The 25,578-nt window shown below is 46.0% G+C and overlaps 3 protein-coding genes across 3 annotated transcripts; 1 reads left to right on the forward strand and 2 right to left on the reverse strand.

The window, feature by feature from the left end:
* Positions 1-3,903: 3,903 nt before the first annotated feature.
* LOC131293518 (putative gustatory receptor 28a) lies at positions 3,904-5,373 on the forward strand. Its single transcript, XM_058321594.1, has 2 exons — positions 3,904-5,169; positions 5,254-5,373. Exons 1-2 carry the CDS (start codon positions 3,904-3,906, stop codon positions 5,371-5,373), a joined length of 1,386 nt encoding a protein of 461 aa, XP_058177577.1.
* A 545-nt stretch (positions 5,374-5,918) lies between these two features.
* On the reverse strand, positions 5,919-8,025 carry LOC131293519 (U2 small nuclear ribonucleoprotein auxiliary factor 35 kDa subunit-related protein 2). The gene is made up of 6 exons (XM_058321595.1): positions 8,000-8,025; positions 7,354-7,930; positions 7,051-7,289; positions 6,884-6,987; positions 6,525-6,681; positions 5,919-6,456 (listed from the first exon to the last, which is right to left on the reverse strand). The coding sequence occupies exons 1-6, from the start codon at positions 8,023-8,025 to the stop codon at positions 5,919-5,921; spliced, it is 1,641 nt and encodes a 546-aa protein (XP_058177578.1).
* Positions 8,026-10,135: 2,110 nt separating this feature from the next.
* LOC131285490 (uncharacterized) lies at positions 10,136-13,411 on the reverse strand. Its single transcript, XM_058314350.1, has 2 exons — positions 13,264-13,411; positions 10,136-10,698 (listed from the first exon to the last, which is right to left on the reverse strand). Exons 1-2 carry the CDS (start codon positions 13,409-13,411, stop codon positions 10,136-10,138), a joined length of 711 nt encoding a protein of 236 aa, XP_058170333.1.
* Between the last annotated feature and the right edge of the window lie 12,167 nt (positions 13,412-25,578).

Raw genomic sequence — 25,578 nt, forward strand, 5'->3', positions numbered from 1 at the left:
GTAAAACGACAATTTGCATCGGCAGCCTTCGCCCGGTACGTTCACCAAGCGGCGCCAAACCACGTTTCGGCCACCTTGGACGACTTAGCGAGTAGATGATCAGTCAAACGGCGCACACACACACACACACATTGCATTTGCGTAAAGACGCGAGTCGTTGCCACAGTGCTCCCTTTGGTCGATGTCAAATGTCCTAAAACTGGCCCGGACCTACTGGCCCGGCGGCGGGCGATGACGGTCAGTGTCTGCGGGCAGCCAGGATTGAGGATGAAACGGAAAATGAAAGTCATCCCCAGCCAGGGTAAACTTGCCTCGAGTGTTTGTTGGTGCCTCTCGATGGAGGAATAAAAAAATAAAGAAGCGCATCCATTCGCCAGCAACGATGAAGTTCAAGTTTAAAAGCACTTCTCCGGGTGATGCAGTCGCTCCATGATATAACCGGTTCCGGTCACGTGCCAATCCCGTCAAATGTACGACCAACAAATTAGCGAACCGATGGACAAGTGGTCGATCCGCTCCGAGACGAAGGTAGATCGCGAGGGCCTTACTGGTTCCTTTCATTGACCCTGATCGCGTTGACATCACCGATAATTATACTGCCACTAGCCGAGTCTTACCGGATGATCCTCCAATTTCACTTCCGCCACGAAAAGGACATTCTTCTGCGGATCGATCGGTGGTGTCTAGAAGAAGGCGAAACGAAAACGAAAGATTGAAACAAGATTAGGTCGCGAACATCACTCTTTTGCATAGCAACACCAAACGAGAAGCATCATCTCTTCCGCAGCGTAATCGTTTTGTTTCAACTTCAAGTACCGCACTAATGGGGTGTCAAAAAAATAATACGATGCCGCGACCGGTTCAAGGTCGGTCCCGGCGTGACTCAATTGGTTCACGGCCGACCCCGAGACGCTTGGTTCCGATGAGGCTTGCCGGGCCCACAAAGACCCTGGAGGCTTACTAGCGGCCGCGCATCACTTCGAGTGATCGGTGAGCGGATTCTGATTCTGGATGCTTCCTTTCGTCAATGACAACCGTCGGCTTTGGGTTTTGGCATCTGTCGGCTAGACGAAGCGATGATCCGCACGGAACGACGAGCTGGCAGTACCGGCCGATCAACGATCCTCTCATTTTCTTTTTTTTCTACGCGCTGTCCATTCATCATAACAAGGTCACTGTATCACTGGCTACCTGAATGTTTGCGCATAGACTCTTCGCCACATATGGTATGTACCATCGCCTCGGACCCCACGCTGTCCGCGAGGCATATGGTGGCGTTTGATGATTTTTTTGAACGACTCCAATTACCTTTATCGCATCGCCGTTCACTCGTTGAAGATGTCTCCGGTGCCAAATCTTCGATGCAACACCGATCTTGCTGCCCTTCCGGGGCAGACCGAATGGCCGTGGTTTGATTTAAGGTGAACGTAACATTATCACACTCGATAACTGCACCGATTTGCAATTTAAGTTGCCAGGTAGATTTGTGTTCAATTATTGTAGTCCTTCGTTTTAGTATAACATAAAGTTTTAGTTCAAATAAATCTCTTATACAAGAAGCTTTAAACCTGAAGTAAAGTCCTCAACTAAAATATTAGTGAAAATAATAAACTAAAATATATAAAAACCAATCTAAATATGCCAATTTATAATTCAACAATTTTACTTAGTGGAAAACAGTTGCCCATTCTGATTTCGATTTATGGTATAAGAACCATTAAATCAATATATTACGCTAGAATATTTGAATTTGAGAAATGCTTGTTATCTTTACGAAGCTTATAGGTTGTTCAGAACTACAGGCGCCAATGAGTATCATTAGCTTTTTGTAAGTATCCCGAAATGCAAAGGCTTATATTAATATATCCAGCACTACTAACCCTTCTTATGCCTCTCAACTACAACCGATCGAAAAAAACATTCACAACTCTTAAAGGCAGGACATATTCCAACATTTTAAAGCCCAAACGGAGTAGCATTTGGTCATAAAAGCCCCCCAACAACTGAAAAACATCCCAACATGAATGGTTTTGCTATGAAATATCTTCGGCGATGTCATTTTTATACGTATCCCAAAATCAACGTGACTTTTAATGGCTGACACATCGAAATAATCTTTCTGTTAAGTATAGACACTTTTAGAAGTGTTTAGTTCGTTCATAGATTCCAGTGATGATGGTGATGTTTCAGCCATTGTAATTGTATATGCTTCTCGCAAAGTTGTACACCATGCTCATCGCAGTCCGCAATGGCTCCAACAAATCGAAGGTATTCGTTTTCCATGGATTGTGTAAATTTGTTCTGAAGCTAAATGAAAACAATACCTCTATGTCCTATGTGTTCTATGAATAGAATCGCTTCGAAAAACGAACAAATAATCCGATTACGTCGCCAAGATTGGCTCCGCCGATTTTGAGTTTTAACGTTAAAAACAAACAAACACCCATTTTTATAAGTTTTAATCTTTGTATGGAGAAAAGCGTTTATCATGTTTTCTGGTTTTCTGGCTTTTCCTTAGGAACTTCCTAACTTTTCATTGTTTTTATTGGGCCAAAAGAAACAAATCATTAGAAGACTTCGTTGGGATGAGTCCAACCGTTTTTTAGTTTTCTTTAGAGAAGTAAATTTTATTTTTTAATATGGAAAAAAACCCGTTTTTACCGATTTTTTCCATTTTCTGCTTTCCCTTGGGAATTTTCAAATTCTCTTTTTTCCTAAACCTTCCTTGAGTAAAGAGGAACAAATCATACGAAGACGTCATCAAGATTCGTCCAGCCGATGTTGACTTTTAGCATCATGAACAAACAAACATTCATTCTTATAGGTTTAAGTGATGCAACTTTACAATAAAATTTACTTCATTCAATTAGCTTCATAAACTTTTTTCTTATTGCGGACGAAAATTTGTCTATTTTTTAATGTAAACGTTAACAATACTGCAAGTTTCATCAAATTGACGTTAAAAAATGGTTTGTTTTAAAGTGCTTATAAAGTTAAATATTACTGATTTACGTTCTTCCAAAATAATTAATCTTCCAAACTAATAATGTCGTAAGAACACAACCGCAATAGTTTTTTCCTTACTGATGGTAATTACTCACACGTTTACTTATTATTGTAACGAGAGACTTTGTCACAACGTTTCAAAACAATTGGAATATATCAATAATATCACAGATCCTTGCTGGTTGGAACGAAAATCAATCCCATACTAGGGGAAGGATACCACCGATTTCACTGCGAGCGTAACGACGTTCCCGGTACAACAGTATGTTTAGTACTACTTCGACTGGTTGAAAATTCAGCCATGCCCCGGCGAAATGAGCAAAGGGAAAGAGTTTAATGGGTTTGATGTTTAACCAGTGCGTTGATGTGTTGACACGACGGCACCGCGAAGAAACGGTTAAACCTCACTCGTGCAACAACCACCTCGCTACGGCCACTCCTACAACAATGACAGACAACTGATCCCTTTTCAATGATAGGATCTGACTTTTCGTCTTTATTACAGCCATTTCCACAAATGGCTGTTGGGTGCCGCGATGTCCTTCCGGCGACGTGTCACATCACCCAATATGTGAAACCGAATGCTGCTCCCAACAAGCGCCCGGGTATTCGCGCCACCCACTCCAGTGTGTGTATGTGTGTGTGTAGGCTGAAAATTAGTCCACTTTGGGGGGATAGCGGGCCCGCAAGGGTGTGATACACCGTGGTGTTTTCCGGGTGAGACGGTACTTAACAATGTAAATGATGTTCTTATTTAGATAAACAGCACTAACCTGGCACGACATTTTCCCGGATGGCCATTTGGCTCGACCAAAGCTGGCAGTAAGTAGCAACCGGGGGGATGTGGAGTATAATCGGTGTGAATTACCGCGCGTTGTAAGCGTGCCAGTACGCCACATGGTATCATCCGACACAGATCCCTGGTATCGATATCGGTTCGCCATGGTACGTAAGTTTCTGCGAACTTTTCTTAATCCGACGGACTTTTACGCTGCCCAGCGGCCAGTGCTGCGGGTATCCTTCCTCACCGGGATGACACCGTTCACTGTGGTCAAGGGTCCGACGGAGCTGATGATGTTGCGGTGCACCCCGTTCGGGTACATCAATACCAGCCTGCACGTGATCCTGTTCTGCAGTTGCTACGTGGGCGCGTTGCTGAAGGGTGAAACTATAACGCGGTTCTTCTTTCAAACCGACATCAGCACGCTGGGCGATGTGCTGCAGTTCACCATCGGTATCACGGCGCTCGTCATGACGTTCTTCTGCAGCATCTTCCAGCGTAATAAGTTGATCAATGCGTTCCACGCGCTGGCTAGCATCGATCGGCGGTTCAAGGAAATCGGTTTGGAGACAAACTATAAGAGCACGCTGCACTACAACCTGCTGGTGATGTGCACGAAGGTGATAATCTCCTCGGCGTATCTGCTGCTGTGTTTGGCCGTGTTCATCTCCTCCAGCACGTACCCGAATCTGACTACCTGGATCTCGTTCCTAATGCCGTACTTTATGATGTCCATGGTGATCGTGGTATTTCTGTGCTTTGTGAACCAAACCAAGCACCGCTTCCATCTGCTGAACAAGGTGCTGAAGCATCTCCGCCAGGCGGTGCTCGAGAAGCGTGTCTCGCCCCAGCGTCGGCTTAGCTACTGGCATGCCATCAAGATCCAGCGTCCGCTCGGGATTGCGTCCGTCTACTCGAACAACGACAAATCGATGCCGGACGTGGTAACCGCCGTGGCCAACATCCAGGACGCGCTGTGCGAAGCGTGCAGCTACGCCGAGGATTACTTCACCATCCAAATGCTCACGATCGTGACGATAGTGTTTGTGATTATCGTGTTTAACTCGTACTACGTGCTGGACGCCTTAATCGGGTCTACCTCGAACGACACGTCGTTCTCCAAGAGTCAGTTCGCCGTGTTCTTCCTCGGTCAAGCCATCGTTTACGGTTTCGGGGTGTTCAACATCGTGTACGGCAGCAGCTCGTTGGTGCGGGAAAACGACAACATCGGCGTCAATGTGCACAAGCTGCTGAACGTGGCGACTGGGACGGACGGCGAGCTCGCCGCCAAGCTGATGCAACTGTCGCTCCAGATGGTCCACCGCAAGGTGCGCTTTTCTGCCTGTGGATTATTTAGTTTGGATTTTACGTTAATTTTCACGGTACGGCACGAAATGCTTCGAAGAAATTGCATGGCACAGCACTTCGGCTCTACTGATAAACGATTTGCTCTTTCAAATTTACAGTTGGTGGGCGCTGCGACAACTTATTTGGTCATACTGATACAATACGAGCTGAGCATGGACGAGAACAGGCACCAAAACATTGCCAGAGCGTTTTTAGGGAACGAAACATGGAACAAATGAAAAAGGTAAACTATTTTTATATGTACGCAAATCTACTCAAAAGGAAGAGTAATAAAATAAATCCTTAGGTGAATTCGCTAGAACTCAACCAGCATTCGTCTGGGGAGATTGTGCCTTGGTTAACAAAAAAAACACCGAACAAATCATTTTGCATAAAATCTACATGCTATGCAAGCCAATGAGGTCTATTAGCGTCTCCACACTTAACACTGATTTGTTCGACACGTTTGTAGAGGTAAAAAAAAAATTATATTCTGATGTTAAGATTTCTACCACTAACGAGTTAAGCTGTACACTGTTTGTAACTTTCAACCAAATGTTGATATTGTAAACAGTATTCATTTTGAAAGTGAGTATAACTCTGCTTTAATCTGGAATAAATAAATAAAATCTTATCTTAAGTTTCTGCGAACGTAAACAATGAAGAAAAAGTTAAAGTTATATGGACAAGTTGTGATACATAGAAAGAAAGAACAAACCGTTTGAAGTTGATTTTCGCAGCAATTCACGGATTCTACTGCAATTTTCACATTATATTCTTACAGTTATAGCTCACGGTTCTTCGTCTTCGATGATGATCCTTTTTTGGCTTCACGATCCCGGCTTCTATTACGACTAGTCTGTCGTTTTCCTTTAGTATCTTTAGAGCTCCCAGCGCCTGTACTGCTAGAGCTTCGACTTCGATGCTTTCGTTTGTATTTATTGCTTCTTTTACTACCCGATGTAGGATCCTTTCGCCTCGCACTGTTCTTTTCACCATGCCCTTGATCTTTGTTATAGCTACTGCTTCGACTCCGGTTTCGGCTGCGGCTTCGACTTCGATTATCTCGTCTTCGCCGACTGCCGCTACGACTTCGATTGTCTCGTCTTCGCCGACTGCGGCTACGGTTTCTTCTGTTGTCGCTGCGAGTATGGCTACGGAATCGTCTGTCATTTTTACCGCTTTCTAATTCACGTACACTTTCTCCAGTGTTTGCTTTAGAACCGGTCACTCTTGCTTCCGGTTCCGGTGACTCCGACCATCGCCAATTAACAGCATTTCGGGACGGTTGTGTAGCTCCGGAAGTGATTTCATCCCAGCTCCTGTAAAATATGATAATTTAAAAATTTAATTAATAACTGTGAATCCATGATAGCTCCTAACTGCATACTTTTGCACAAGCGGCGTGGCAGGCACAATTGAAGCCTCCTTACGCATCGATCGACTCTCCTGGAAATGATCGTACTGGTAGCGAAGGTCAGGGTTCTTGAAGATGTGCAGAAAATTGCATCCTGGCCCCTTCTGGCAGCGTTTCAACTCAAATAGCCCTGGAAATTTCGAATCCATGGTGGGGATTGATTAACGCATGTCTCATTTCCTGTGCAAAACTATGGGAAACAAGCGATCAGTATGTTCGTATGAGTTAAGGATAAAGGACTTTAAGAAACTGCTTTGAAAAATCTTTCGCAAAAGCAATGGTTCAGCTCTATAATTTTAAAAGGATACACATTTGAATTTCTGTTCATTTACCACACACCGCCGCTGGCCAAACGATCGGGCTTCGGAACTCCACATGCAGTTGCTTTTTCGCGTAAAATCTTCCATTCATGCGAAGGTAGGCGGCCGCAGCGTTTCTGGAAGGGAATGTGATTCTTGATTAAAATAACCACTCTTTCAAAAAGCAAACACTAACATACCTCAAGTTTTCATACTCAATATAAACATTGCCCCTAAGATGCAGACCGAAGTTTCTACAGACCAAGATTTGCTGTATTTTTCCAAACCGCTCAAACTCATCAACAATATCGCGGAAAAACTCAACAAAACTATTTTTTAAGTCGTCCTCGTCGAATTCAAGCCTTCCGTCATTACCATACTCTTGGTGTACGGTACGTTCCAGCGCCGGATGATTGAAGAAGTTTGAGATGAGAATAATCTGTCAAGGAAATCCATTTGCAAACATGTGAAAATGCAAACAATTTACACATCAAAAATCTTACCTTACTTAAGCCAGGCGTTGGATGGTTTCCACTACATCTTAAACCATGCCGGCACGTTCCTGTTTTAGTGAAAAACTTACAATCCACAGCATCCGCCCGGGTGTTGTGTACCATTTGAAGCTCGTTCAAGTAGTCATCGATGCCGGTCACCGAAAACTCTTCCAATTTCATTTGTCGTTCCCGTATCAGGCGTAGCATTTCCTCTTGCTGTCGGTGGCGCTCTGCTCGTGCTTCTTCGGTTCGTTTTTCACGCTCCTCAAACTCCCGCCGGATTCGTTCCCGTTTTTCACGTTCTTCACGTTCTTTGGTTTCGATTTGTTGTCGCAACTGTTCGAATCTCTTTTGGGCTTTGTGTTCTTGCTCAAGCCATTTTGCATTACGGAGAGCACGCTCCAGGGCTTCCCGACCTGCGGCCACTTCTTCCTGCCGTAGCATTTCGATCATTAGATTCTGATATTCTGGGTCGGCATCTTTTTCTTTTTGTAATTCTTCTTCTAATCGATCGCGTTCCTTGGCCGCCTTCTGTCGTATGAGCTTTCTTCGCCGTTTCTTGCAAAATTTTCTCCATTCTTTCCGCCTGGAATAGTAGAAAAACTTGGAAATAAAAAACTTTTATCTTTAACATTAAATTTAAGGACGATCTTACTTTATTTTGCATTGAACGGAGCTCATTTCTACGTCGCACGAAAAGAAGCGGCATCTACATAAATGTTGTTTGTTGATTGTTTTGATTTTCTCATCACTGTCTAGTGGTGTTAGCAGGGATCGGATTCAAATAATTTGAAAGATAGCTCCCTACACAGATTCTAAAAGATTGGATCCCATTTGATGGATATTCATCAATAAATTCAACAAATGATCGAAATAATCAGCATATCGATGTGCGCACATGATATGACGGATTGGAATTCGGTTTTGGACAGTAGGATCTCATACCGCAGTTCCAGTTCGGCGTCGCATCAGAGCGGATCGTTAGCGTATACGGGGTTCCTGAAATAGTTAGGGGAAAATAAGGTTATATCGGCCGCATGGTGGAGCCGCCGAGCTGGAGCTCAAGTCAGATAAATCCTAGCCGCCACACATCTCGTGCTGTTCGAGTAATCAAGCGGATCACGAGTTTCGTGCGATCTGACAAACGGAAAGAAATATTCCTTTCGTGACGGCGGGTGAACAGCCACAATTTGTCTGTGCACTAGCGTGGTTGGTTAGCAGTGCTCCTGGCCACATGGTAGTCAAAATGTGACGCCCACAGAAAATCATAACAGCCTCAGAAAGTCAGGGCATATGGCCTTAGTGGCCGTTCTTTCACCAATAGAGGTATTTGTCTCCAGGTTAGTTAGCGAAGGCCAGGAAGCTGGATTCAATAGCCGTACTGGAGTAAATCATCGCCGAAGAAGAATAAGAAGAAGAAGAAGAAGGATCTCATACCGGATTTGAATCGAAAGATTCGAGTCACTGCAGGGATTTGATTTTCCCACCACTACTAGACAAAATGAAACTGACAGCACCATTGACCAAGGTTAGTTGGACATACTTCAAACATCTTGGTCTCCATTCGCAGATCTACTGTGGTATCGCACGTGTTTATTTAAAATTCATTTGTTTTTTTTTTTTTTTGATCTTTTAACATTACTCTGACCAATTAACGATCCTCTTCTGCGCGCTCTGCGTCTTTTTAATACTCATAGCCATCTGTTTGACTACCATATCCCACTATCCTCCTTCAGAGCCTGCCTCCTAGAATCTCTTATATCCTAACCCACCCTATACTCCTATTTGTAACCCTCTCCCCTGCGGAGTTCTAGCATAAGTAAGTTGTTAAGTCTGCTGGCGGACAACTTGAATACTGAAATAAACAAACAAACAAACAAACAAACAATGTATATTATAACATTGGACACGAAAACGATCTTTGACCAATAACATCATATTTTCGATAATGATTTTGTACCTCCAGAGAACGTTCCTTCATTGAAACCTGATTTACACACATATCGTCACATTTTCATCGTATAGGACAAAGAAAGGGGCTTGAACAGAAAGAAATAATGCGACACATTGAAAAAAGTATGATATTAAGTGATCTCACATTTATTACAAGCGATATGACACTACTAGCATCATGTTACTCTTTCACGTGGTAGTAATCCTGGACAGTTACGTTATACTTCGATGGAAAAACACTTTTTTTCGGAAAAACTTATAATTCAATAGTGAAAACAAAAATAAAACACCTTCAACTATTTCTTAAAAAGCCTATTTATTTAATAAATATACATTTTGAAAACATTTCGCATGTGCTCCAGTATGGTATGGACGTTGTTCTCGCAGTTGTTACTGTTTGTTTTATGAAGAAATGAGACACTGTTTTGGATGGTGCCAGTAAACAATGAAATGCCCGAATGGCACTGGCGAGTCAAAGCGATGTTCTTATGTAGTGCTCATGAAACACGCACGATCGCAACGGTTTCGGTTCTATCGTCGAATAAGTGGTCTCTGTTCTCTGAAAATCAAACAAACAGGGCTGGATACCGTCTGCAACATTCAACTACTAAATGAGGAAAAGTACTACGCAATTTCGAATGAGCAGTTGAGTAGCGAAGGGAAGTACTGAGGAGAAAGAAAAGGACGAGGAGGAAACGGAGACCGTTCGTAACCTCGAGTGAATAGTTTTGGTGGTGCGGTGCGTTCTGGGGGAGGGAGGGTTGTTTGGCAGTTTTACACCAGAATGCCGAGTGCCGGGTCCCGCCTGCCACCGCATGCCTTCACACCGCGCCGCTCCTTACAGACGGATGCCCGGGTTGGTGGCGGACACGTAGTTCAGCAGCTCCTCCGAGTCTTCACAGACGACCGGCTTCTCGTGGTAGCAGGCCACATCGTGCCAGCCGATGCCATCGTTGTACACGTTGTTCAGGATCGATAGGCACGACTCGGTCGTCTGGTTGATGTCGAACTCGGCGTTGTCCGGCTGCGGGATCTTCTTGTGTCCGGACTTGCTCCACGGGTTGTAACCCCAGCCGTTCGGAATCTGGTTGGTGGCGTGGATCTTCTCGCGGTTGTTCGACCAGAACCAGCCGTAGATGTTCTTCGGCTCCAGGTCCGGGCGACCCTCGCAGCCCTTGAAGTCGCACAGGCGACCGGCGGTCCAGATGTACGGCACGTCGTTCTGCTGGATCAGTCGGAAGATCAGGTTGTTCTCTTCCTGCGTTTCCAGCGACACCAGGTCCATGCAGTACTCGCGGCAGATGTTGCGACCGTCGAGCCAGTCGACTCGCTTGTCGGCCAGGGCGGGCACATGGGCGCTGTAGAAGTAGTTATGTCCGCGGTAGCTGAACTGCTTCGGGCCTGCCCGATGGATGTGCCGGGGAAAAAAAAAGAAGTAACAAAATCGTTAGTATCCGTCGTGCAGCATTCCTTGATTACAATACAGGAAACCATTTCATCCCCCCAATCGCGAAAGATCACTGCCGTACACGTAATCTTACGAGACTCCAACCACAAAATGTCAGCGTTCGCTAGCGTTTTGTTTGTTATACGTCTTTCCTCCACTCGCATCTCCCTCGTACATCGCGTGGCATGTCTCAGGCCAATCTTTGGGATCGACAATTTCGAGACGCTCGTGCACGCATCGGCAAACGAATTCCTACGCCAAATCTCGCATGTCAAACGACAGCTGGTAGTGAAAACGATCTTTTTTTGCATTTTCCTCTTCTTTTCCATCGCTTCAACACCAGGTTCACAGCGCTGGCTCACCCGACCGTCATCCATACCATATTTTTCTCATATGAAGATGCAAAGTTCAAGTGCTTCATTAATTATTAATGAAGCACCATTTCAGGTTTGTTTTCTTTTTTGCAAGCATGGCCCTGCGCGTGTGTGTGTGTGTGCTTGCGTGCGTGTAAGAAACCCAACCGGTTGATTGGCTGGCGTTTACTACTATCCTAATAATATTGGCCTCCCCGGTGCGCACAAACCCCCGGAAATCCGCTCACCTGATGGGCGACGCTGAATTTGTCATTGCGCAATCGAGGCTTGCCTGTGCCGTCCCGTTTCGACACCTTGAGCGTCTGCGCGCCAATGGCGACCATGGAGTTTGCGGCATAAATCAACTCCATTTTGATGCGAATCATCGATGCTACTTTACGACCGTTGGGAAGTTGGCTGCTGCTGTACTTAGAGGCACTTGTTTACGATGAGGTGCGCAGTCTGGAACAGAAGTCCGACCTGATGCGGACCTGATTGGCCACCACACCACCACCACACCAGGTGAATCGATCGATCGGGCGGTTATGGGAATACTTTTACTCTCAAACCCGCAAAACAGCGATTCGTCGCGCCGCTCGGTTTCCAAATCGCGAGTCCCAACGGGAGCACTTTCCATTTCTTTTTTCCCCCCGTGTCCACACCGAGCGGGCGTAATAAGTAGGCCAACGGCGATAAGTCGGCGGGTACCTGTTATTTTATTGCGCCTAACCCTCCCTCCCACTCGCCGCCGATCGCTTCTCTGTCCCGCTTCGGTCGTGGCCCCGTTATCATCCGATCCTGCCTCGCTAATGTGGTTCACGGTGCGCCCCGAGAAGTTGCCTCATCGACTTCCTTCATCCCCCCAGGGGCGGGATGGAAAGGGAGAAATGGAGCGGCCGGGGGAAGGGACGGGGGATAGCTGTACGGGCGCACAGACTAAATCCCCTTCTCCGGTGCGAAGAAGAGGGGAGAAGAAAAGTCCACCACACGATGCCACAACGTCACAAGCATCCGCGCAAGCAAGCGGCCACATTAAGAAATCCGTGCTTATTAACACCGATAAATAAAGGTCGAAAGGTACCGCTGGAATCTCGGCGACTTCGGACGATCGGGCGAGATCTGCGCGCTGAACATGGCCCTCCCGCCCTGGGGCGTTACCACCGGACGGGATCCGTCCGATTGGCTGCCTGCGTCGGTTCGTCCACGTCAAGCAAATACTTAGAAGTCACCTGGTCGATCGTCGATCGGCTGGTCGATGAGGGCTCCACCCCATTCCAGTCCAGCACGCGCGCCGAGCTGGTGCCGAGAGATGGTGCCAATTTATTATGAAATCCTTTCCACCCGTACGACGATGCGGATCTGTCATAATAGTAAACATCGTTGCCCAACCACCACCAACCAGCTTTCCGGCCGAAACTTTGAACAACCACCCTATGCCCTCCTCAACCGGTCGTCGCTTGGGTGACGGGCGTCGAGGGGAATCGGAGCGTTCGGGCGTCACCCGCGACCACCACCACCTCCGCCACACCCTAAAAGCTAACAAATTAGCGTAATCGTATTGCAAGAGTGGGAGAGGGGGAGGGGGGGGAGGGGGAGGTGGACGGGGACGCCCGTGTTGGCGATCTTTTTCAGCAGCGATCCTTTTTTATTTGTGCGCTGTTGTGTTGTACTTCTTCGCTCCATCCTCCTCGTTTACCAGATGTCGCAGCAGGGCACTGTGGTCTTGGACAACGGGTTTCGGTTTGCACGCCACCATCTCCCCCGGTGGGCCACTAGAAGCCCAAGGTCTCCCGGACCTGTTGGTGCTACGCGAAGGCTCAAGTTTGGGTGTGACCGACAGCTTCGTGTCGGCAAAAAAAAGGGGGGAAACATGCTGAGCATTAAAAACTACACACGCTCCGTGTTGGAGGAGGAATTTTCGAGAGCTTCTTCAAAGTTCTTGGTTCGTTGAACTCGTTTGCTCGTTCGAGTGGTGATTCGACATCGAAAGACTTCAATGCAAACATTCGCTATAAAAGCGACGAACCTTCGGGCGATGGAATTTGAATATATTTTATTTTTATGTTTCTTCTTTTCAGGAATTACTGCTTCAGAGTCCTTCGGAATATATATATATATATACATGTTTGTGTGTTTAGCTTATCGTAATTATCGTGAACTACTTACGGGATGCACATTTCTCCGGCACTGGCAGCGACAGGAAGCGGCCCGGCTTCTGCACAGGCTGATTTGATTTCACCTCATTGATGGCGGGCTTTGGTTCGGCAAGGCACACGGCGACCAAGGACGCCACTACGAGCAGCAGCAGCTTCATCTGCGGATGGCACGAACGAAACAGAAACAAGTTAAATGCAACGCTCCAGGATAAGCACGAAGCTCGGCGAAGAAGACCAAGGGCCGGGGACAAGAACAATCGGGGACGGCTCGTCGGCGAGAGTGGCGCGTTACCTTCGACCGACGTCGTTGTTTCAAAGCGCTAATTCCCCCACGGTCAAGCACGACCTTTTCGGTACAGTTGCGGTCCCAAATGAGCAGGGAGCCCCAAGAGTGTGCGGGGCCTGCACTTCGTACGTGAGCCATCGATCGTGATTGGATGTTTTTTATTTCTATTTCTTTTAGTTGCCTCCTCTTTCCCTGCACTTAACACTTGGCTTCTGTAAAGGTAGCGGTTATTGTTTTGTCGTACCGCTGTCCCCGCGTACGGGGTTTTTGGAGGACAAGACTAAATAGATTTTCTTTTTTTTTTGTACCGCTACCATATCTGATCGGGTTTCAATAGAGAATCCTTCTAGGTTGTGCTGCCAAGGAGCATGCCCGTTTGTTGTCGCTTCCCTTGAAGACGTCCTCTTGTTTTCTATTCCCCCGTCCCGCAAACGACTAACCTTAATGGAAACGGATGGCCCGAATGGTTCCATCAGCGCGCAAATAAGCACACATTTAGAGACGATTAATTTTAAAACGATGCCTCGCGTTGTTGCACCCGAACGATCGAGTGATTATCTTGCACAACCGAACATTTGATGCTGCAAAGGGGCGGATGTTCGACAACATAAACGGCCGGGTTTAAGTGTGCTTACACAAAGTAAAGCAGCCGCCGGTGGCAGGGACGGATTAAGCCACATAAGCGCGCAATCGGTGTCCCATCTACCGCTCGTAACTGATAGCTTCCTGGTGTAACCTATTGCGTAGTCGCGCAAAACAATGGATTTGTGGAAAAACGACGACCCTACATGCGCTTGGCAGAGTTGAGGAGAGGGGGCATGGAGCGCCGGCAGTAGGTATCTTACTAATAAAGACACAATATCTCAGTACCAATCGGCTCGTACGGTTTGTGGAACAGTAAAACGCTGTACAGGCGTTGTTCTTCCATTCAGTTGAGAGGTTTAATGGCGGAGGAGACCTTTGTAAGACACCTAGAAGGTTCGCCATTGGTAGATAAGCTAATAGAATTGTAAAACAACGAGCATGGACCAAAACACACAGCGTCAAACGACAACCGGTAAACCTTCCAACACACACACACACTCTCGTTAGTGGCAACATGCTATGCAACGGACGAGCTGCATTGGTGCATCGTTCTCACTTTACATTGCGACCATATTCCGACCGCCCAACTCCAGCCCCATCGATCATTGTTGTGCTAGCAATCCTCTATTTCTTTGTCATCTTGCTTGGGGTCGACTTGACTAGTGGCTCACTCGGGTGAATTATTGTTCTTTTCAGCATGCAAGGGTGCAGAAATGCAGACGCACGCCGTGAAGTAAGAAACGCACCGGGCTGCATATGCGTACCGCAATCGTAAACCAGCTCGCAAATGGCTGCTACAAACAACTCACCATGAACTACCACCACCACCATCACCAGTTCCTAGTACAGGTGTTTTTTTTTATCGGAACAATTGTTTCCGAAATGGTGGTGAGCACCAATAAAACACCATTGTTTCCTGGCCTAATGATGATTGCCGTTTCATTAGCGATGCCACCGCGGCGGAGTGATGTTAACCCAACAACCTCTGCTTCGCATGATCGCGGCGGATCTTGTAGAAGCGATCTTTTGCGGGTGGAAAATAGATCTTCTTGGAACGATCGGATTCTTGTTTGTTTTTGTGCAGCGACTGAGTGATTCAGCTTTCCGAGAATGAGTCACTTCAACTTAAATAATAACAGAACATACTGAAGCTTAAAGAATTTGGATGACAATCTTTTGAAGTCGTCGGGAAAACTAAGATTAATAGCTATTGGAATAAACGATATGAAAATGAAATTAATTTATTTAAATATAGGGAAACTCAAGAAACATTGAACAAGCTCAACGCATCCTTATAAAACAAAAAGATGGAATAGACAACTAACTAAATCTGACGACAAAGCAAACAAAAAAGCTTCCAGATCTTTTCAAGTCGCTGAGAAAACCAAGAGCCTTTAATTTAAACCAAACAACAGTAGCTGCTGAGCTTCTTGAGCATCGATATAAGTACGAATTTAAACTCATCCTCAAGAAAGATCGAACAGTATCAACAGATTCTAATAAAAGCAAAAAGATCAACTAGACAACTAACTGAATCTGACCTCCGGCCTGAAATGGAAATTGCGGGTGAAACCAGTCGAAACCAAAATCACACAATCTCGTTCGTACTGAAGGCTTAAAGATTCCAGAGATTGTGAAAGGCGGACAGGAGCGTGGTCGGGCGTTTTGCCTTGCCGATTGTCGGCGATTGTCTTTCGCTCGTTCGGCTTGTCCTCTTGGGCTTCCTGCGCCTAACCAAAACCACCGAGTCGTCGGAGATTGGAAGGCGTCGCGCGGCTAAGCAAAGCAGATCGCCGATCTTTCCAACCCTGCTACTGCATCCATCGCCAGCAACTGGCGATTGGCGAGAGACGTTGCTTCGAAAGCATCGAATTAACATATTCACTCGTCTGCAGCATCAACGCGTGACGATGAGGCAAGTTCAAAAATATGAAAGGTGGCGTTCACTGTGGCGTTCAGAGCGACAATTTACCAGCCCCATTCCATAGTGAACGCTTTAAATCTCGGGTCCAAAAGGCTGCCGGAGTAATAGCTTGGAATAAGTAGCAGATGCCCACCGCTGCAGCTTAGAAGCACACTCTTTTTGTTTCCTTTCACTCAGAAACTCCAATCCTCCTTGGGATGGATCTGGAGGATTAATAAGCCATCAGCTTAAACCAGAACACCAAAACCGAGGGACCCTTCTCTTGCGGTGCGGTTAAAGGCGGCGCTTGTATAAGCGGGATCCGCGTTGAGAGATTCTATTTTTAAACGGATTGCGTGAGTTGGCCGGCTCTTGGAACGACGTGCACATCCTGGACCGACGTTTAGGTGTGGGTGATTGAGTGCCATCTGTCAAAACCAGTGATCTTGCGAACCCGTCGAGCAGCTTTAAAACGTTTTATTAGACGAGGATTAAAAAAAAAAAAAACAAGAATAACACGAAAACATTGTGGCCTCTGCAACACGTATCCGGTTTGCGGTTTGCGTTTAGAGGAGGTGTACAAAAAAGCACAGAAACTGCTTTCAAACAACTCAAAGTACAGCCAGAATGGTTTTGAGTATGGGAATTACAAATCAATGGATTTAAACCCCAGCAAACAGCACATTGCCGTTGTTCGGAAGATTTAAGATAACCTGCTGGCAGAAATTGTGCAATAGCGCAGGCTTTTCCAACGAACGTCAACCGTCGCTTCCACGACGATCCTTACATAAACATCGACCTATTCGGGCTGTTTTCAAACAAGTTTTTGACTAGCTGGTTGTACACCAAAAACCGATCGTGAATACTACGGCATCATCAATCTTCACCGACTTCAGATAATCGTCGGCGTATGGTCGTTGGCGGGCTCGGGGAACCCCCTCGGCGCAAATGGCTCGCGGCTAAATCTCGTTCCCACAAAACACTCGGAAACTGAAGACGTTGCCGCCGTTTAACAGCACTGCGTTACATCTGCATCCCAAGGGGAAAAGTCACGATCCGTGACGCACGGTGGTTTTTGATGAAAATTCAGGTTCAGTTCTAAAATCTAGCACCAAATCACTGGGAACGGCGAGCGCACGCCTGGTGGATTTCAAAGCGGCCAAGCTTTACGCAACCAAGCTTAGTTTAAGAACCTACTATTGTATAAAAATTGTTTATTTCTACCTATGCTTGGGAAAATTTAAAAATTCTAAATACAAAATACTATCGTTTAAGAAGAACGTAAACATATTGAACAGGTCGCCCTATTTAAACGTGTTCGTAAGATCACAACTGGCTCTTGACTGAGTGAGATATTTGTAAGATACAGTACCGATAACAGTTGCACAATGTTAGAACTCCCGATCGTCAGAAGCAAACACTTTAACCGTTCTGTATCTTGAGACACACTGGCTTTGCACACAAGTACAGTCCATAAAACACCAAACCTCGCGTTCTTTCTAGTTGCGTTTGATCACTCACAAAATTGAAGGGGTTTTTCGAAACATTCACAGCGCTTGAGCTGCCGACAATGGGTGACGTGATTTGTTGACTCCTCCTTGCGCCTGGAACACTTTCTCTTGTCCGACCCTTGGCTCACTGGTACGTATGCAAAACACATCCTTACCTTTCACGAATGCGAATTCCTTCCGAGCTGAAGATTGCCTGTACGGACTTGCCTGCACTGCGCAAACGCTGAACGGCCAACACGGTTCTGCTGAGCGGATCCGCTTTTTATCTAGATCGGTTGAGCCCCGAACGAAAACAAAAGTGAACCCGCCAGGGTGTTGTGATTTTATAGCTCCCGACGCCCATCGCAAGCTGGCGGACCCACACACTAGCCCCGACCGTGGCCACGGTCCGCGGGATCCACACACATACCGAGGTACGAAATCCCACAATGCTCCAACGGCGATCCACGATCCGAGGGACAACAATTCGGCATCGATCGTGTTCGCCCGTGTGTTGGTGCATGTTGGACGACGACCCGGCGGTATGCTGGGAATCGCGGACGGGTGTGCGAAAAATAGTGGGGAACACAATCAATCCCGCTGCTGCTGCTGGGAGAATATCTGTGAGCCCCCGAAGGTGCTGGTTGGATATTCCGCCGCCGTCCGCGATGGCGCGCCAGTCTCTCTGCGCATGTATTGTGGTGGTGACGATCGACCACGTGTGCAGTACTCCCTCCTCGCGGCCAACTGGTAGCGGCGCGAGGCTGCTTCAACTTTAGAATATACACAACCGTATCGTGTTCGTATCGGCGGATCGCGCCATGGATCGCGAGATGGTGAATCTTCAGACCGTGTACCTGCGCACAAGACGCAAGCACTGTACGTGTGTGGTTTTTCAAGTTCCGTGGATTAAATTTCGCACGCTGCTGGTGTTAGTTAAGCCAACCAGATCTTGCGTGCACAATCGAGTTGCTTGACAAGACTGCTGAGAGTAAGATTCTTGGAAGACATGGACGAAGAGCGGCGCCGATATCCTGGCAACTATTTCGCAAGCACGGTTTAATTGCTTCATTTGAGCAAAGGTGTGCGGCTTTTCGGTTTTCGGTTGCGGCTGCAAGATCTGCAACGTTTTTTCTTCATTAGCCGCCAGGAAACCATGCGAGGCCTAACCTTTTCGCGACGTTGCGATTTCCTTTTTGACACGTTTAGCCGATCGGCGGACGATACGCATCATCAAGAATTATCTCCCGTTGTGCATGACCTGTACGCTTTCACTGGAAGGTACATGCACCAGGAATCTCCCAACAAGCATCCAGCCTCCCAATCGGTCCCCGCTATTCCTAAGCTAGACCGATGCCGGATGCACCCGCAGAGGCGTTACGACGCTGATGGCGTTACGCTCGTGAGGGAAACCTAACGTATTCACCACTCGCCTCACGATCTCGCGCTTTGTTTGCAATTTTTATCAACATTGGCGTACCGAAATGAATGCAATCCTCACCTCCATCTTGTCCCTATCGGTAGATCGGCTCATGTGATCCTGCCATCCATCCTGCCAAACCGTGGGCTGACGCTGACAGTCGAAGAACATATCACGTGCCGCGAGGCTCATCATAAACGCTTCTCATTCCGCTCGCTTTGTTTCGGAATTTAAAATCAAGGAATTGTTTCCGTTTATTTCTGTCGAGGGGTTCTCGCTTCCCCAGCACACTAATTATACACGCGATGCACATGCATACCGCACGCTCAATGTCAGCCAATTACTTACGGCCGCGTCCCTTCTACACGCCCCCGGATCCGGATGCGATCCGTGGACCCCGATCTGGCGATGTGATCTTTGCGTTCATTACTCATCTCTAGATCCGTTACAGACCGCCGAGCCGTTTGCCGACAAATCCCGGGTAGCAATTCTCACTAATCATACCGTGTGCTGACTATGAGAGTGCAGCTTACAACCAGCAACAATTGAAGTAAGCGAACGGTAAACAAATGCGCTCGACCGAATTCGAATTCCCACCGGAGGATTAGTAACGTAGCTGTGAGCGTGTGTGTGTGTGAGGAAGGGCAGCCCTGCTCAAAATGGTGTCATCGTGACGATGCCACCCGAACACCTCGCGCCGAACAAGCAGATCGATTCGATCCGTTCGATTCAACTCGATCGATTTGCTGCGCGCTGGCTGATTGGAATTCATCACGTGTCCGCATAGTGAACCGAGCACCTCCTGGGTCGGATCACGCTTTTTGTTCTCCCCCTGAGCCGGATCATACACACACGCGACACACATGTTGGGTATATATTATCTCATCGATTTAGTTTGCGAATTATTAATCGAACGGAGAGTGGTCGATAGTATGCCTTTTTTGTCATCTAGCACATCCTCTACGATGTGCCTTTTGAAAGTCAGGGTTAAGCTCAAATTACCCTCGTTGCGTCCGGATAGACAGATCGAACCGGATCGCTCGTCACTGTCACCGAAGGAGAACGCACCGTGGCTTCAACACCCCGGCTGGACGTCGAGAACCCACGATCGCCGCCTGTCCGGATGCGTCCATTGAAAGTGAGAGTTGCAAGCGGCTGTGTGCAAGCTTTGCATAGAGTAGCGTCGCGCCAAGGCAGATGCCTCCAATGCCATCCGTCGACATTTCAAGCCTATCATGCGTAACGGAGTTTAGAATGCGTAGTTGATCGGTCCGGATTTGTCTCTTTCTCCCTCTCTCTCTCTCCCTTTTCTTTGCTAACCTATCAGGAAAAAATCATTCCACACAACTCTCGTAAAAAGATTCTACTGAATGTGGAATAGCCTCATCATGCCGGCCGATGAAACTCCGGTTACGTCTAGAGCCGGTGCATCTAGAAATGGTCATCGTGGGTCATCGTGCCAACAACTTCAAACCCCGCAGAGTAACGTCGGGAGCTAGTTGTGAGCGTCCAAGCTGACCATCGAGCCCTATGCAGGTGCTATCACGGATTATCAAACGGGTACAAGGGCATACATATTTTGACATGCTTTCAACACCTTTGGATGCTGCTGAACTACGTATTGACAGTGGGCATTTGACGTAATCCAGGTATTCGGTAACGATAACGGTTTGGGAAATAAACTACTGTGTCCATGTTCGAGTTTCATCCAATAAAACTGTGGCGTTTCCAGAAATTTATTCACACAGAAGTCGGGAACCTATAAGACGAAACGTTATCAAAACATTGTTGGCCGTGTCCTAATAATCACACAAATGTGTTGGAGTCACCACTTAGTTTGTAACTATAAGCTCCTCCAAACTATAAAAAGCTCTTTTTTGAGAGCCTGACAAAAGTACAATATTTATTAAAGTCGATATCATTTGTATTTTGACTGTGCTCTATTAACACGCTGTCTGCCATGGATTTTGTAAAATGTTTTCCCCATTAACAAATACAAATGCTCCATCAAAGCTATAGTAGTAATGAAAACTAATTCTTTGGGAAGCTTTGCTTTGAAAGTTGATTTTCAAAGCATTTTAGCTTCACATTACATATTGATGATCTTCAAACAAAGGAATTTTAATCACACATCTATTTCATTGTTTGATTGCCTATACAGTGTTCCATGAGTCATAAGATCAGCCATCCTAGATGATCACATTTAAACATCCTTCTGTTGCGTTCTAGAACGTGTGCAATGAACCTTGCATGTCTTTTTTAATAGTGTTTGATGTGAAGTGTCTTCCGAAGGCTGCCCATCATCCACGGGGCGAGTATGATCGAGTCGAGGCATTTACTCCTGCAATTGCTTCGTGAGAAAATCGGTGACAAAGTGGCAAAACACCCAACAGCGCTGGGAAGGCCTTGTCGACCGGTTGCCAGTCACTTCTGCCGTACTGCGCTGCCAAGCACCATGAAGTTCTTCTCCTCCCGAAAAATGACGCGTGATGCACGAAACTAATTGAATGTCTTTTCGATAAAGAAACGATCGATGAAATTCTCGTCGTGATATTTCCACTTGATGGCCACTGAGTGGTTGTTCCCATCGTCACAACCGGCGGTACTCGTTGCTGACGAAGAAGATCACTGTTACCTTGGCCATTCCCAGCTTAATTGCTGTAATGTGTCATCAATTATCTTCGAGGTCAATGTCGACGTTTATGTACGGCTGGAAGGATCTTCAGGCATGTGTAGTAGAACCTTTTTTAAGTTTTTTCTTCAACACCTCACGTTATGTTTGTGTGTAAGTTTTTGTCAATGCAAACGGCAAACTGCAAACATCTTCCGATTTTTTCGCGAAGACATCACCACGCCACGGGATATCGATTATATAAATTTCCTTCCATATACAGAGAATCGTGAAACCTCGCATGCAGTTCGCATGATATCGTTTTCTGACAATTCTAATCGCGAAAAGGTCAAAGCATTTACAAACAAAAAAAGCATAAATAACGTATGTAAAAGAAAACTGACCAAAAGGTTTCAAGAAACAATATTTGCGGATGCTACATAGAACTCGCTAAACCGGATCCAACGCCTTAAACTCACGCCATCGGGAGTTTTCGGCCAGCCTTAGGTACGTTGGTGCGAGATTTGCAAGACATTCCAGCGCGGACGTTGCTGCTACCGCAAAGATCACTACGCCAAGAAAAAGCCCTCGGACGCGAATTTCTGCACATATCCTGCCGGGCGACCCATGACATACCGACTGCTCCGTTGCTTTGTATGGTTTTAAGATATGAAAAACAATACCTCGCTATCGTGATTAATGGTGCACATCAAAAGCTTTCTTTATCAATACACAACTGTCCAGCCAGGCGCAACAACGCGACGGCTTGGTTGGCAGGAGAAAGTGAGTATCCACTTGTGGCGGATTTCGAACGAAATGTCCGCTTGGGTTTTGATGAGACCATAAAATCTTGTCATTCAATCTTGTTGTGTACCATTTCTGCATGAATAATTTTTCGCAGTAATTCGTCAAAAACGGGAGGAAAAAAATACTCAAAAATTCATGCCCATTCCCTTAGGTTGGAAATTAATTTCGTTTTGTGTCGCACAATCACGATTGTTCTGCAAGTTAAGCATTACTGACTATGCAAAATTATACCGAACCCATCTGCTCTGATTCACGCCACGAAGATAGTGGGAAATTTTATTTTACCGTTTTTTATGCTCAAATACCAGTTACTGAAAAATTTGCCTACATCATTCAATACTTTATCTAAGCAAAAAAATCCTCAAGGTTACAACAACAACAAATATTTCCGTTTTTCTCCATCAGATGAAATCCCCGACGCGGAAGATTCCACTGTTGACTCACACTGTTAAGTGGATGGTAAAGAATGCGCGGAGTCAAGAAATCAGCTTCCTATCATCAAGTTTCCAATTCCACGTTTAGCATTCGATGTGCTGAGTTGAAATGATTTTTTATCAAGTATTTTATGTCTGTGTCAATAAGCTGAGGGTATCAATAAATTTACCCATTTTTTCCTTTAAATTTCTCCAGTTTCGATACATTTTACAGAAAAACGTAATTCTTGACGCTTATAACATTTTTCAAAACTCTAACTAATTATTTAAATTGAAAAACTGAGAAGTTGTGTTTCTGCAGCCTTTGAAAATATAAAATGTACATTTGGGAAATACTTTCAAATACTGTCGACCCCTTTTCTCCTTACATATACGACCAGTTATGCATAAAAATTAAGTAAACCATCTAGCAATTGTGCAAAATTTAAATTTTCTTCAAGGAAAGTATAAACTCCTGAAAACGAGAAATGCAGTTGATAAAAACAGTCTGACTTTCCCTCTGGTATGCTGGCCGTATTGTTACGTTGAGTCTTTGTCCACGAACATTAGAGTAGACGAACATTTTTGAGGCACTTGTCATACCCCTTATTCCACCGCTATCCTGTATAGTGCCCACAGAGAGTCCCTTTTCGAGGTTGACGCCCATTTCGCCAAAGTCGCCTTATTTACAAACTCTCGGCAAGGGCGAGGGCCGGAATGATATAATGAAGCTGGGCAATCTATTAAATCAACATGATTTATTTACCATCTGCGGTAAGAGAGGAACGCAAGAGAAACCGAAACCATCGACGCACTTTTTCCTCTGATAGGCCCCAGCATAGCTTCTCAGTACGACCACAGCGAAATGACGCCGCTGGAGGGTGTCGAAGTGTTTGCGCACTGGGGCTGCTGATATGATTTACAACAGGAACCGCAAACCCTCTGAGGTGAGATACATCTCGCGGGGCTCCGCCAACCGAACTACCCTGACCGAAGTGGTGGTGTAACAATCAAACAATCAATAAACACTTGAGACGTTGGTGCTGCCACCCGAGGCTCCGCTTCCTTGCGGGCTCGCAAATCGACAAACAATCATGACGCAACCCGACAAAAGGTGTCCGGTTGGAGACGTCTTCTTATAGAGCCGATATAATCAAGCTCCTTTTTGGGAGCAAAATGTGTAGCGTGTGGTCGACCGGGAGGTCGGATTTTCTGCAAAAGTAGGCACCCCCTCACCGTTCTGCTAATGGATCGATGCATTAACGTCCGCACGATCGCGTATCCTGAATCGTTGGATGTCACCAGCGTCAAAATAATTAGCAACCCGCGTGGTGCTAATTAAACCTGTCCGTTGTGTTATCGGCGATGCCAAAACGTGTCTGGCTGTTTCATTGGCCTTCGAATATTTTTTGGCGAAAGTGCAAGTGTTTTCGGCGCTTTCGCATTCGGTCAGGTCGAACCAGATATTGTCCTGGTTGTGCAAAGTGGGCGCAATAGTTGTGGAACGATATCGGGTTATACCATTGCAAAACCATTATACAAGCAATGTCTGTTTTCACAAAAGTTAATGTGTTTGGTTTTGAATCTTCCGAATTTTCAAGGGAGGAATAAGAAATGATGTTTTTAGAAAGAAAGTCCTAGGAAGTTACAAGAAAATTAAAAATGTTTTATTTTGTCTGCTTCGATGCTTGCAATCCTGTGCATCATTCATGCACATTCATTTAAGAATATCGGATGTAGCGTTATATTGGTACTTACTGGAGTTTATCTTGTTTGCTAGCATTATTTTAATGGCATTTAAACGACATTTATAACGCACATTCGTATGCAACGAAGTTAATGGAACAAGAAACAACCAGGAACTTAATTTCTTGTCCATATAATTAGTATACAGAAGAATGCGATAATATTTTTGTTGCGGTAACAACAATGTTACCACCTCTATGTTAGCAGTTTGCTACATGGGACATTAGCTGTCATTGTGACATATGTCGGATTATATAAAATGGCGAGCGCGCCAGGAATTCTTGCTCTGTGTGTGAATAAACGCTACGGTGAAACAACGTGTACTCTTTGTAAAGTCAAACCCCTGGAAAGAACCTACCATTTTTCTGCGTCAGGTTATGGGCCCAGTGCTGCGTAAGCCCAGGGAAACACGAAATTAGAACAAGAAGCATTGTGAGAATCGGCAAGTTAGAGAAAAAGCACGGAAATGGCCAGCAGTGCAAGAAAAGCTGGTATTGTGCAGTTCTCAGGAGAAGGGTTCGATACATGGAAGTTTCGAGTGGAAACCCAACTCGCCGCCCATGGTGTGAAGGAGGTTCTAACCTCTGATCCACCCGAGGAGAAGGCAAGTGCTGAAGTAAAACGTGATTTCGTGGAAAAAGACGACAGAGCAAAGGCGTTGATTGTAGCGTACATCGCGGATACCCACCTGGAGTACGTTAGGGACAAACAGACTGCCAGGGCGATGTGGGAAACACTGGCCAACACGTTTTCTAAAAAGGGTTTTGCGTCACAAACCTATATCCGTAGAACACTCGCATTGTTGCGTATGGAGGAAGGAACGGCGCTGGTTGACCACTTCAGAAAATTCGACGAACTCATTAGACAATTGAAGGAAGCCGGGGCAACAGTAACGGAGCTTGACCAAGTAAGTCAGCTATTCATTTCGCTACCAAGTTCTTACGATGTGGTAACAACCGCAATGGAAAACCTTGAAGATAATCAAATAAGGTTGGACGTTATAAAGGCCCGTTTGCTAGCGGAGGAGCGAAAGCGTTTGGGCAGAAATACGGACACAATGAGTG

The sequence above is a fragment of the Anopheles ziemanni genome, chromosome 2, assembly GCF_943734765.1.
Source record: "Anopheles ziemanni chromosome 2, idAnoZiCoDA_A2_x.2, whole genome shotgun sequence".
NCBI classification, from domain to species: Eukaryota; Metazoa; Arthropoda; class Insecta; order Diptera; family Culicidae; genus Anopheles; species Anopheles ziemanni.